Raw genomic sequence first — 12,946 nt, forward strand, 5'->3', positions numbered from 1 at the left:
CACATGATATGCAGCTTGCAAGGATCATCATTTTAACCTACAATCATCATCATTCTGGGTTCTGTCGAGGGAGGGAGGGAGGGAGGGAGAGAGAGAAGGGTAGTTTTGGAAGATATTTATCTTGAGTTGATAAGAAATATTAAAAAAATACAAAGGGTATGTGGAATGCAAAATAAGGTGTGGAAATTTCAGCCCCCTTTAAAAACTGTAAATCTTTTCTTATACAAATCTCCGTTGCCTTGGATTCTACGTAGAGACACACGTGAGAAGAGAACAGCAGTAACAAATCCTCGACAAATATTCCTTTCCTCCGTTGACAAAAAGCTCACTCTCAGTCTCACTCACCCAGACATTTTCCCCTTGTAATAGTGACGGAAAAACCGATGCAATGAGCAATTAGCAAATGGCAGTGGCAACACCCAGTAATTCTTCCCCCCAAAAGAGCCGTTACGCCTTCATCGCTATCCTATTCATCACCCTCTTCCTCTTCACCATTTTCGTCTTCACCAAACGAGCCCTTGAGCCCTCTCTCTTTCTCTACAAGGACTACTTTACCCAAATCCCCTCTTCTTCTTCTTCTTCTCCTTCCCCTTCTCCTTCTTCAACTAACAATTCCCAAATCTCTTTGTCCCAATCCACCTCTGCACCTACAGTAGACCCACCTTCTTCCTTGCTCCAATCCACCTCTGCACAACCAACCCAGGGACCCAGTTCACGAAGTGAGTTCAGCGATGAAAATGTGCAAGACCCAGATCTTGAAAATCAAAATGTGCAAAACCCAGATCGTGAAAATGAAAATGTGGAAGACCCAGACCTGAAGGACTCCAATGACCAAAATGGTGGTGAAAATGAGAACCCAGATGGTGAAATGGGTGAAATACCGTGTGATTTGTACGTGGGAAGTTGGGTGAGAGATGAGCAATACCCGCTTTACAAACCGGGTTCATGCCCTTATGTTGATGAAGCTTTTGATTGCCAGAGCAATGGGAGGAGAGACTCTGAGTATCTCAAATGGCGGTGGAAACCTGACGGCTGTGATCTTCCAAGGTATCTCTGTCCTGCTTTATTAGTTATCTTTCTAATTTTGCTGTGTGGATTTTATATTTTTATGAGTGTTCTCTGTAATGGCTCAATGTGATTATGTAGTCTTTCATGCTTTAGGTAACCATGTAAACTTGCAACCTTATGATTTAGGAAGAATTTGATTTATAGCTAACAAGTAGCTGCAAAGTTGCATCTTTTTGTGACATCTGCATAATAAACCGTACTATCTAATTTGAATGTCCGCCAAAAGGCTTCAGATATGATCACATACCATTTGCATTTACAATGTAAGGATCTGTTATGGATGTTCAGTGTCTTGTTAAACCAACCTGACCCTAGATGAACAAGTATCGTTCAAAGGACATCGTTCAATGGACCTTTCTCAACAATGAAATACCAGGTGTTCCTTATAAGCAAAAACTGTTTCTGATTTTCCGCAATGTTAAATTCCTGACCATAAACCGCAAGGGAACCTGCAGTGGCATTGTAAGTTATCTACCATTGCATCAATCGAAACTTTCTGTGTCTTGGTTTGTGCACATTTTCCGAGTAAACTTGAATTCCATGAGAAACTGAATGAATTAATCACATAGGGAGAAAATGAACTGTTCTTGGTAACAACAGATGCAGGCTCCAACTGGCTCTGATAAAACTTCATCTTGGCATAGTTTTTCCAACTTATTGACATTTTGAGCATGGTCATATGTGATAGTGTTTGTATTATTGTATCTGTTTCAAATGTACCCATTACTTGAAATGAGTTGCAGACAATCATTGCCAAAACTTGGGTTTTAAGGTTTGACGAAGTGGACGCCTCTCTCTGTTTCGTGTTCCATTTGTGTTCTGGTCTTCGTACCAGAATTAACAGATTCCATCGAGCGGGTGGCTTGAGGCGTCGAACTACTTAACTATGTCAGTTTTAGGAAATTACCAACCTGCTGAAAATGGGGTGACCATGTATGGGTTTGTCCGGAAACGTTTTTAAAAATGATTTTTCAGAAATATATTTTGAAAATGAGAATTCGAGACTGTATTTTTGTGATCCAAAAATGTTTCTGATATTTTAGTTCAAAAACAATTTCTGAAAACGGGAAAAACTCAAATTTATTTTAATTTCTTTGACACAAATATATTATGTTAAATAATCATATAATAAAAACAAATATATTATGTCACAAAAGAAGAGTCAATTACTAAATTGATTATCAAATTTTTCATCAAAGAGAGAAATAACAATCTTATTTAATACGAAGAAATAAATTGCCAATATCTTAATGAAATTCTAATGACTAACTCAAATGAAATGTGTACTATACTAATCACTCTCGCGGCATAAAATCCTCCCACAAAGCTGCTGCTATCCTATCCCTGCTGGTGTGCAATTGATTACTTAAGAAATCCACACCTTAGCAAGATGACGATTATGATAGCTCATGTAGTTCAAATTGTTCTCTATATATAAAAAAAAAACGGCACAAGTAATTAATATAGAAGGAATTTTGATGGAGGTTGTTGGTAATGGAAGAAGAGAGCAACGAGAGAAGAGAGCGACTAGAGATGAGAAAAAGACCTGAGAAGAAGAAAGCGATGTGAGAAGTGAGAAGATGGGAAGGAGAACACGGTTTTTTTTTTTTTTTCTTATTCTCTTTGTTTTGGAAAATATTTCTTCGTGTTTTCTAAAATATGAGAATGAAAAGGTGAAAACTTCTATTTGTCGTTTTTCCTAATAGAAAATCATTTTCAATTTTTGTTTTCTGCATTTTTAAAAATAGGGCAATGAACACATTTCAAGCCATTTCTACTTTACAAAACGAAAAAGTTGACTTGAAAACGTTCGTTAACACTACCTAGAAGTCTCAAATGTAAATTTAGTAGATATATATGGAGCCGACTTAATGCCTTTACAGAACCAATCATGTTGGTAGATATACATGGAGCCAACTATATCCCTTTCACCAAACCAATTGGAAAGTGTAACTATACATTAATGCCTTAACTAGTAGTGAGTGTTCAATGCCCATTTTCAAACTGTTAGTTATGTTGTTGACGCAATAGTAACAAACATTGTCTTGAGATATCAATACTATGATGCTTGGTTCTTCAAATTCCACAATTTGCATACACCTTCTGACCAGATTAAAAAACTTTTGCTCTTCCTAGTTCTAAATGGTGAGTTAGGGTATGTGTCTACACTTTCTTTAATTGTTATGCGTCTAGTTGCGTGTCCAACCTTAGTGTGCACCTGTGATGCAACTGAATTTGTAGCATGTTGTCATTCAAGACTGATTTCTTGTATCCATTTATTTCAGTATTTCAATACTTTGGTTTATTTCTTGCCGTATTTTATGAAAATCTATCATTCTATTGGAAATACCTTTTGTTTCTGTTCTCACCATCACTCGTAGGTTTAATGCAACAGATTTTTTGGTGAGGCTACGGGGTAAAAGGTTGATGCTCATAGGAGATTCCATGAATCGGAACCAGTTTGAGTCAATATTATGCCTCCTCCGAGAAGGCTTACATAATAAGAGCAGAATGTATGAGGTCCATGGCCACAAGATATCCAAGGGAAGAGGCTATTTTGTTTTCAAATTCCAGGTAATTAGATTACTGATCTCCCAATTTTCAATTCCTGCATAGATATATAGTTTGCGTTTGATATGTGTGACTTCTCTTTTTTCCTCGATGACAATGTGCCTCTTGCGTTTAATTGTTAAGTCTAGTTGGCAGATCCCCATTTTGCACATTTTCGGTTCTTAGTACTTAATTTCCATTAAACATATTAAGTACTCTGTGTGTGTGTGTGTGGAAAACGTGCATGACCTCATGCCTGTTTGCTGATCCCAATTTCTGCTTGATTTGGTTGAGTGCTTAGTTTCTGTAATTAATACTATGATTTTAGGTTTTAGGATTGAATTAGAATGTTTTCATTTTAGCTGAACGTGCATGACCTCATGCTTGTTTGCTGAACCCAATTTCTGCTTGATTTGGTTGAGTGCTTAGTTTCTGAAATTAATACTATGATTTTAGGTTTTAGGATTGAATTAGAATGTTTTCATTTCAGCTGAACTTTCTAAATTAAACCCAATTTTCCTTTGCTAGTAATTAAGCGCACATAATTGCTTTAGTAAAACTCATTTTGGTACAATGGATCAATACGTACACTTACTGATTGTAAGTTTTCGGAAACTCTTGGAAAGGACTATGACTGTACGGTGGAATTTGTGAGGTCACATTTCCTTGTGAAAGAAGGAGTCCGCTTTAATGCTCAAGGGAATTCAAATCCAACTCTATCAATGGATCAAATTGACAAGACAGCTAAACGTTGGAAGAAGGCTGACATTCTTGTCTTTAATACTGGCCACTGGTGGACTCATGGAAAGACTGCTCGTGGGTATGTATGAAAGCTAATCTCTTACATAATCCAATGTATTTTCTTGCATTTGTTATGGAGATCAATATCTGTTTTCTGGTCATTCAATTTTGATAATTTCTTGGGTTGTTTTGGGATATTTATTAAATCATTCTGCTTATAGAAAACATAACATCCATAGAATGCTAATATTGTATCTGGATAGAAATAAAAAGCATTTAATGTGTAGATTATATTCAATCTGCTAGTCAAGACTGAGTAATAAATAAGCTTATAGACATAGCTAGTACTTGATACATACTCTACTTGATGGTGCATGATCTCTTCTTTTGGCCATCTTTTCTTGTGTAAAAGGGAGTGGAACATACTAGACTACTAGTAAATATGACAGTTATTTGATACAGGAAAAACTACTACAAAGAAGGAGATTATCTCTATCCAAAATTTGATGCATCTGAGGCCTATAGACGGGCCCTGAAGACCTGGGCTAGCTGGGTTGAGCTTAATGTGAATCCAAAAAAGCAGTTGATCTTCTATCGTGGGTACTCTTCTTCACATTTCAGGTATATTTCCACTTTTTATTCTTTTGATCTTTCATATTGTTGTCAGTTCCTAGGAAGCAACTAGAAGGAGAGAGAGTCTCATATAGATCTTCCATGCGTGTTCGGAAACATTTTTCCATTTCTTTGTCAAAGTCCAATAAAAAAGCATGATATGTTGATTTTGGTGGAGTGCGGGTGGTTGTTGATTTAGGAGGTACTTGAACCTGAAATTTCTGTGATAGGTAAACCGTACCTGTAATTTATGTTTATATTTTGGGAAATGTTTCACTTACTAATTTGATCACTCTAACTTCTTGAAAGCAGAGGTGGAGATTGGGATTCAGGTGGGTCATGCAATGGTGAAAAAAAACCAGCCTTCTCTGGGGCCATACTGGATAGCTACCCTTTGAAAATGAAGATAGTGGATGAAGTAATCAAAGAAATGAAGGTTCCAGTGAAAGTATTGAATGTGACAAGGTTGACCAATTTCCGCAAAGATGGCCATCCATCAATCTACGGTAAGAAAGGTTCCACCAGGAAGCAAGACTGCAGCCATTGGTGTGTTCCTGGAGTCCCTGATGCATGGAATGAGCTAATCTATGCCACTCTGGTTTTTCAGCAGACCAAATCAAAGAGTACAGTTTCATAGGCGCTTTTTCTTTTTGTTCGAGACACGTATAGCTTGGATTTATCAAAATTTACTGATTGTCCAGATAAACCACAGAATATATCCATGCACTTTTTAAGAAGATGCAGATGCTTGAGATGCAGATGCTTCCGCTAATAAGATAATGTCATTGGAAAAGAATTAGTGCGACACACAAGGGCCAGAGTTTGAGGACTGAACTTGCTTCCATTGTCCAACATCAGTAGCAGCTTGAATTAAATAAGAGATCCCCTTGTCTCACACCTCTACCAGCATCAAATTAATCAGATAAATCTCTATTAACAATTACTTGAAAAGTAGCGGAAGTGATGCAATGCATAATAATTGATTACAGAATCAGGAAGTTGAAGCTCATAGAAAACCTGTCAAATAAGCCTTGGAGAGATCAATTTTCCACACCATAAAGCCCTTGCTCCCTCTTGCAGACCTGCACTTAAGAATTTCTCGAGTGATAAAAATGTTTTCTGAAATATGCCTGTCAGGCACAAAACTTGACCAGGGCTAATCCATTGTTGCAAAAATGGTCGAATTCTAGAGACAATAATTTTTGTGATGATTTTGTAAAATTATGCTGCAGAGGCTGATAGGTCTAAAGAGCTAAATTTCAGACACTAAATTTTGGGAACCAAAATGAGTGATTAAAGTATGATTGAGTCCCACAGGTACTTGTCCCTCAACAACAGCCCCTGAAATCAGTTGAATAACCTCATCGGCACACAAATGTCAATGCTTCTGGTAAAAAAGAGAAGGGAAACCATTAAAACCGGGGGCCTAGTGACTACCAATGGCAAATAAAGCATTCTTAATCTCAACAAGTCTACTAGGTTTTCCCAAGAGATATGTTAGGAAACAGATTAGGAATGTGGAATCTAAGATCAGTACCCTCCTCATAAGTAAAGAGCTCTTGAAAGAAATTATGTGCAATCAATTCATTGTAACATGATCTTCACAATCCTTTAAAAAAAAAACATGATCTTCACACCAGGAACCACCAATTTCTTACGATATAAACATCATGTAAAAAAATAAACATGTTTCACTTCAAAAAAGAGAAAACAAATTTAGAAATAGATGTGAAATTTGTAACACATTACATAACCCACTCACCTTGACAATACGAATCAACTTTCAATATACTAATCATAAATCGAGTCTCCTAATATGAGCCTTCTAGAAACAACCGTTTGATCTAACTCAAACCTCCAGAAAGAGGGCATCAGGACGAATCCGTAATTTTTCACACATCTTGAATCGGAGTTACAGATCAAAAGTTAAGATCTGCCTAAGTTTTAGAGAGAGAAAATCTCTCGGAAATCGGTACGGAAGAATTGAGCGGGCTGACCTCTTGTTTATAGGGCTTAAATTGCCATGTGTGAACATATGAATGGTGTTTTTGGTGCCACATGTCAACCTCTAAAGCAAATGCCAACAAACTTGTGCCACTTGTCAAGCACACAAAGACCTTATGCCATCACTTGACAATAGTGTTCCAAAACTCGGCCGCCTAGGCGTTGCGCGGCGGCTCTCCGACTCGACCAATGCCAAATTGGCGTTGTTGGGCGGGTGGGGGCTGTCTAGGCGGACGACTAGGCGCTTGGGCGGTGGGGCTAGGCGGGTCTGCTGCTAGGTTTTGCTGGGCGTGACTTCCAGCGAGGCTTCCGTTGTCACTCCTTCCGCGTCAATCTACGATTGGACTGCCTCATCTTCCTTAGGCTTCGCTGCTGTGTCGAGGTTGGTCTTCCAATTGGGTTTTGGAAACTGACTCACGAGTTTTCCGAATAGCTATCAATCTGTAAACAACCATATGTCTTAGTCTCTTATGTTACTTTGATTAATCAACGCATATATGATTCACTTTTGGTGTTTAGAGTTCTGGGTTTTTTTTTTCTAAGCAGAGCTTATACACTGATAAAGTCTGAAGCTTTTATATTACTGGGTTTTCTATTTGTGGAAATTATTCTATGCACCAATGGTGCAAATGACCCAACACTTATTTTTGAATCGGCCCGAGGGGCAATAATATCATTCATCACAAGCCAGAATAGGCCGTTACATACCCTTCCGCTGCCATTTAAGGACATAGGCAGACAAGAAAATAGTGGTAGTACCTACTGTGGTACATAGAAATAGACCTACTCATTAGACATCAAATACGTAGAGGTAGCGGGGATCCTCCATTGGTACTACGCCGGAGGCGCTAGAGATCTAGGTTCCTAATACAAGAAACATTATTGTAATTAGACAAAAGCTAAAAACATAGATTTGGGCCAAGGGCATAAACCCTAGCCCAATTAAAAGCCCAAAAGGTTGCCCAAAAGGAGACACTCCAAAACCCTAAGGCCCAACATGGTCTGATTTGGCCCAACCATCATCTCCAAGCAGTGCATGCCCGTGCGCCGTCCCCTCCCACAGCCAGGCTGCCGTACACTGCCGCACCGACCACACGCAACCAGGCCGCGCCGCCCTAGCATACAGCGCCCAACCAGTTGACCTCGCCTCGCACCCCTCCAGAAACAAAAGCCCGCCACATGGGTCCTCTAGATCCGCACCGCCGCATATCTCGTTCAGAAAACTACGCCGCTGCTCGAAACTATCAGAACCATGTCGCCGCCCATCTCTGCAGCGCGCACGCAGATCCCACCTGCCCTGCACAACGCCATCACACCTAGAGATTTCGGCTGGAAACCAACCCAAACCCGTCCAAACCGTGAGCGTGAAACCTTTCCCTCTGCACTCCCCAAGCAATAGCATTCTACACCCGTCCGGCAGCGGCCCAATAGCGGCGAGACAAACACCCGCCGATCCGCGCGCCGCCGGACGAGCAGAAGTTCTCAAACTCTCGACCTAGGGCAGCCGGGTTTTTTGGAGCAGAAGTTTTTTGGAGTTTGAGGATTATTGAAACCAGTATGACCCAACACTTATAAGATGATCTCAACTCTTGATATTTATAATTAATATTTTTATTAATAATCTAAAAATATATTTAATATAATCTAGTCATCCATTTATGTCGGTGCAAGTACACGTCGGTGCACTGAATCCTCCCCCTTCTATTTGTGAATCTTTTAGGGTAATCTGGATGAGTATGTTTCAATCTGATGCAAACTTCTAAAACATGCTCTCTCTGCGAACCAGTCGAAGATTTTGATTTTAATGGTTTGATTACATTGAGCATTTGCTTAAGTGTCAGAAGACTCTTCTTCAAGGTCGGTGAGAAGGGTTCATTATGTTTATTATAATATTTGTCTTGTAACTTGTAAGGCTGGGAGTCAACCAGGATGTTGATACTTTTTGTGATATGCATTAATTTGGTTGTTCTAGGATTGATAAGTAATACAATGCTACACCCAAGGTTTTGACTCAAACTCGTGATTCAAGAGCCATAAATGTATATTTTTATTTTTATTTTTATATGCTATGAATGTTCGAATTCCATTGATATAATGGAAGGTATTGTCTATAGTGATAGGCAAATAAAAGACTTGCTTTAAATATGTTAAAAAAATTAAAACTACCTAAGCGCTAGTTCTCTGGCCACCGCCTGACAAGCGTCTAGCGATTTTTAGAACCTTACTTGACAGATGTCCATCTGACACTTACACATGTAAGACACATTGGGCTGCTGCTACTAGGTCACCAAGTAATGCCTATCACCCAATAATAAGGCGCCACGTCGCCAATTAATTTAAATTCCACCAAACTTCAGAAATCATTAAAAATAGTTCGGGAATCTGAAAAATTCACCAAATAATGTTGTGAACTCATGGCAACCTCTACTTTTCACTTCAAATCTCAAATATGAAATTCGATTAACTTCAAACTTTGGAATGTCACAAGAAGAACTGGGCTTATCAATATGGGATTTAGGAGCAACATCGTGAGCATTGGAGTCTAATTTTTCTCGCTCAATATCATTTTATGCCTACAAAGGAGCAAAGCTGGACCTAGATAAGGTCTTCCCCTTAACATCTTCACTTTGAGCGGTACTCGTCGTCCTTTTCTTCATATAGTTCATGATCATTCATGATTCCATGTTACTCTTGACTGCACTTTTTATAGTAGACAGAGCAATATGAGGACTAGCTTGTGTAATGTTTTTGAGAACTAGTATACTAGTGTCAGTCCTCAATACTGAACTATCACTGCAAGTGCTGCTTCCCTTATTATTCGCTGCTTCAGTACCTTCCTCAACATTTACTACCTCTCCCACATAAGAACAATGGTCCTTAACATGACCATAAACTCCACAATTGAGATATCTTCATAAACAACATTGAAAGGTTTGGAGTGCATTTCAACAAAAGGTTTCAAACGCTCAGCTAGATTGATTTCAACACATGTTACTTCAAGCTAGGGGTGTGTTGATCAACCTTAGCTACCTTTCCTATCATGCTCCCTATCCTTGCCATGGTGAATTGCTTAAAAAATTTCACATATAACCTATTAATTCGCACCTAGACAGCCATATGGGTAATCTTGTCTACATATGGATAAAACTCGGATCTCCATTTTTGTGCCATAAGAGTCGTCCCAGCAATAATTCAGGGACCATTGCAAAGAGCATTGTTCATACATTCTACCAATTGAAATTTCACAACGAATAAAGAATTTGGTAAATCGATAAGTTGCCACGGTCCATTCATAGTCCATTTTCTAGTTAGAGCCCTCTTCATGAAGGTTTCAGTGAGTGTACTCACATCTAATGGCATCGTATCGATTCATGAATTCGTTGAAATTATGACCATCTCTACCAACAGGATCAAGGTCATCATCGGTCGGTCCTTCCCAAACCGTAGCCTTCCTAGGCCTCATATTCTTCTCCTCTTCTTCATCGGACTCTAAGTCCTCATCGCTGTCTTCAGGTAGTTTATCCTCGATTATCATGTTGTGTAATATAATACAAGTCAACATGTATGTATTGAAGGTCCTCATTATCCCACCCACGAGAAGCTCCTCTAACAATACCAAAGCGCAACTGCAAAATACCAAAATATCTTTCCACATCCCTCCTATACCCCTATTGAGCCTTGGAAAACATGATTTCCTTGGGTCGTGTAGGCCTTGGAATTGGTTTCATGAAAGTCGCCCATCTAGGATAGATACCTTCAGCGAGATAGTAGCCTAAATTGTGAATTCTGTTGTTCACTTGGAATTGGATCTGAGGTGCTTGACCAGCAGTAAGTTCGTCAAATAACAGGGACTTTGTCAGGACATTGAGCTCGTTGCATGCCTCAGGCACTCCAAAGAAGGTGTGCTATATCCAAGTGTCATATGATGCGACTGCTTCGAAGATGATAGTGGGGATATATTTTCAACCACTATATTCTCCAGCCCAAGCGGTTGGGCAATTCTTCCATTGCCAGTGCATATAGTCGATGCTCCCAATCTTCCCTGGAAAAGCCCTTCTCTTAGCTTTGGCAAGAAGTCTTATGAGGTCGATCGCAGTAGGAGCCCGGAGGTATATAGCTGAGTACAGATTAACGATTGTTCTTGTAAATCGTTGAAGGGCCTCGATGAAGATTTCGACGTCTTACAATACTCAGTGCATTGATCTGCCCCAGTACCATAAGTAAGCATTCGCAAGGAACATGTCATCTTCTGCTTCGGAAGTAGTCTGACTTTCTTGATAACATCTAATTTTTGAACGAAGTATCGGTCATAACGGCAAATTTCACCAACTATGCGGTTAAAGATATTGTGACTCATCCTGTAGCGTGTTCGGATTTCCCATTCCTTGAACACTGGATGTTCGACAAAGTAATCTTCCATCATGTTTTTGCCTCTTTCTTCCCTAAATCTCTCCTCGTTTAGTGCACGAGCCAGCTGAGAACCGAGCCCTCGAATTTGGTTTGCAGATTCAACAACTGCTATGATTACAATGACGTTATTCGCCATCATCTCTTCATCATCTTCATCTTGAGACTGTCGAATTTTAGCCCATAACCTCTTCATTGAAATGAGGGAAGAAGAGGAAATGTGTAATGCTAGAGATATAAAAAAGGTGAAGATTTGCCGAGACCAGATTGTATGTGAATGAAGTGCACAAATTTCCTCTATCTATTGACATTTTTCACACAAAACATGATCAGTTGATAAGGACACATGTCAGTACTTCGTTCTTCGTAATCTTATCCAAAATCTTAAATAAGATTACATTGACAATAACTGTTAGATTTTTTTTGTTTTTGTTTTGAGGGGAATGAAAGACTAATTCATTGATGGGGAATCATTACAATTAGAGATTACAAAAGCCTCCACACTTGGAGGAATGTTGGTAAAGAAATTCACCCGAAACTGACCCACCTTGGCCTCTTGCGCTAGAGTATGCGCTACCAAATTTGCCTTACGATTACTATAACCTACTCTTGCACCTAACGCAGCTTGCAATAACACTCTCAAGTCCCTTAATAAAAAAACCCAGGTCTGAGTGATCCAGAGAAGACCCAGCCACAGCTTGCACCAAATCCATGCAGTTGGTCTCTACCACCAAAGGAGTAAGCTGATAATCAAGTGCTAGTTGCACTCCTTGAATTAAAGCAAGCAGCTCCGCATGCCTTGGGGAATTAGCCACCTCCAGAGTATGTCGAAATCCCCCCACCGCCAAGCCTTCATGATCCCGAAAAATCCCGCCCAACCCCACTAGGCCGGTTTCTAGGTTGAAAGCCGCATCCACGTTGAGCTTGATAAACCCAGTCGATGGTTTACACCACTTATGTAAAGCCTGCTGCCTATTGTTCCGAGCCGGTGGAATGTGAGCAGCTTTAAAGTCGTTCCACCAACCCAATGTCAAAGGCACAATTTCATGAGCTGGTTTGCTTACCTCATCCCAAATCCGGGAATTTCTATTCCTCCAGGTAGCCCAAAGCAACATCAACAACGGAGAAAAAGCATCCGGTTTAAGGTTATAAATAGCAAGTAACCATTCCGCCACACTGGATGCAATAGTAAGATTAGGAATATTAGCCACTTGAAGAATACTTGTTGCATACGGACAATCCCGGAGAGCATGGATAGGAGACTCCACTTCTTCATCACAAAACGGGCATTGGGTATCAATATCAATACCTCTTTCACTAAGCCGACTTCGTGTAGGAAGAATATTGGTAGCTGCTTTCCAAGCACACATTTTCACATTCCTGGCCACTTGAGCTTTCCACAGATGCTTCCAGAGGAGAGCACTAGGGTTAGGATTAGAAGAATCATCCTCCAAAATTCTGCCCCTAGCAATATGATAAGCAGATTTCACAGTAAATCTGCCCTTCTTGTCACCTCCCCAGATCCACCGATCACCGTGGTGGTGGGGACTTAGAGGTAACTCTT

General features: G+C 39.8%; 2 protein-coding genes and 1 long non-coding RNA gene across 3 annotated transcripts; 1 reads left to right on the forward strand and 2 right to left on the reverse strand.

Annotated features, from left to right (window-relative positions):
- The first annotated feature begins 282 nt into the window (after positions 1 to 282).
- On the forward strand, positions 283 to 5,710 carry LOC133712820 (protein trichome birefringence-like 5). Its single transcript, XM_062138932.1, has 5 exons — positions 283 to 1,047; positions 3,450 to 3,642; positions 4,245 to 4,438; positions 4,822 to 4,980; positions 5,284 to 5,710. The coding sequence occupies exons 1-5, from the start codon at positions 404 to 406 to the stop codon at positions 5,606 to 5,608; spliced, it is 1,515 nt and encodes a 504-aa protein (XP_061994916.1). The 5' UTR covers positions 283 to 403; the 3' UTR covers positions 5,609 to 5,710.
- Positions 5,711 to 5,734: 24 nt separating this feature from the next.
- On the reverse strand, positions 5,735 to 6,924 carry LOC133712822 (uncharacterized). The gene is made up of 3 exons (XR_009847624.1): positions 6,734 to 6,924; positions 5,989 to 6,053; positions 5,735 to 5,871 (listed from the first exon to the last, which is right to left on the reverse strand). It is a non-coding gene; the product is annotated as an uncharacterized LOC133712822 (long non-coding RNA).
- Positions 6,925 to 10,937: 4,013 nt separating this feature from the next.
- On the reverse strand, positions 10,938 to 11,578 carry LOC133711720 (uncharacterized). Its single transcript, XM_062137822.1, has 2 exons — positions 11,191 to 11,578; positions 10,938 to 11,092 (listed from the first exon to the last, which is right to left on the reverse strand). The coding sequence occupies exons 1-2, from the start codon at positions 11,576 to 11,578 to the stop codon at positions 10,938 to 10,940; spliced, it is 543 nt and encodes a 180-aa protein (XP_061993806.1).
- Between the last annotated feature and the right edge of the window lie 1,368 nt (positions 11,579 to 12,946).

Source organism: Rosa rugosa, chromosome 5 (assembly GCF_958449725.1).
Source record: "Rosa rugosa chromosome 5, drRosRugo1.1, whole genome shotgun sequence".
Lineage (NCBI taxonomy): Eukaryota > Viridiplantae > Streptophyta > Magnoliopsida > Rosales > Rosaceae > Rosa > Rosa rugosa.

Bases quoted from the DNA above. Each gene is read 5' to 3' on its own strand.
- LOC133712820 (XM_062138932.1), top strand. From the start codon at position 404: ATGGCAGTGGCAACACCCAGTAATTCTTCCCCCCAAAAGAGCCGTTAC. The intron at 1,048-3,449 runs GTATCTCTGTCC...CATCACTCGTAG, and splicing joins GACGGCTGTGATCTTCCAAG to GTTTAATGCAACAGATTTTT. The intron at 4,981-5,283 runs GTATATTTCCAC...TCTTGAAAGCAG, and splicing joins TACTCTTCTTCACATTTCAG to AGGTGGAGATTGGGATTCAG.
- LOC133711720 (XM_062137822.1), bottom strand. From the start codon at position 11,578: ATGAAGAGGTTATGGGCTAAAATTCGACAGTCTCAAGATGAAGATGAT. The intron at 11,093-11,190 runs GTACTGGGGCAG...ATCTGTACTCAG, and splicing joins CTTGCGAATGCTTACTTATG to CTATATACCTCCGGGCTCCT.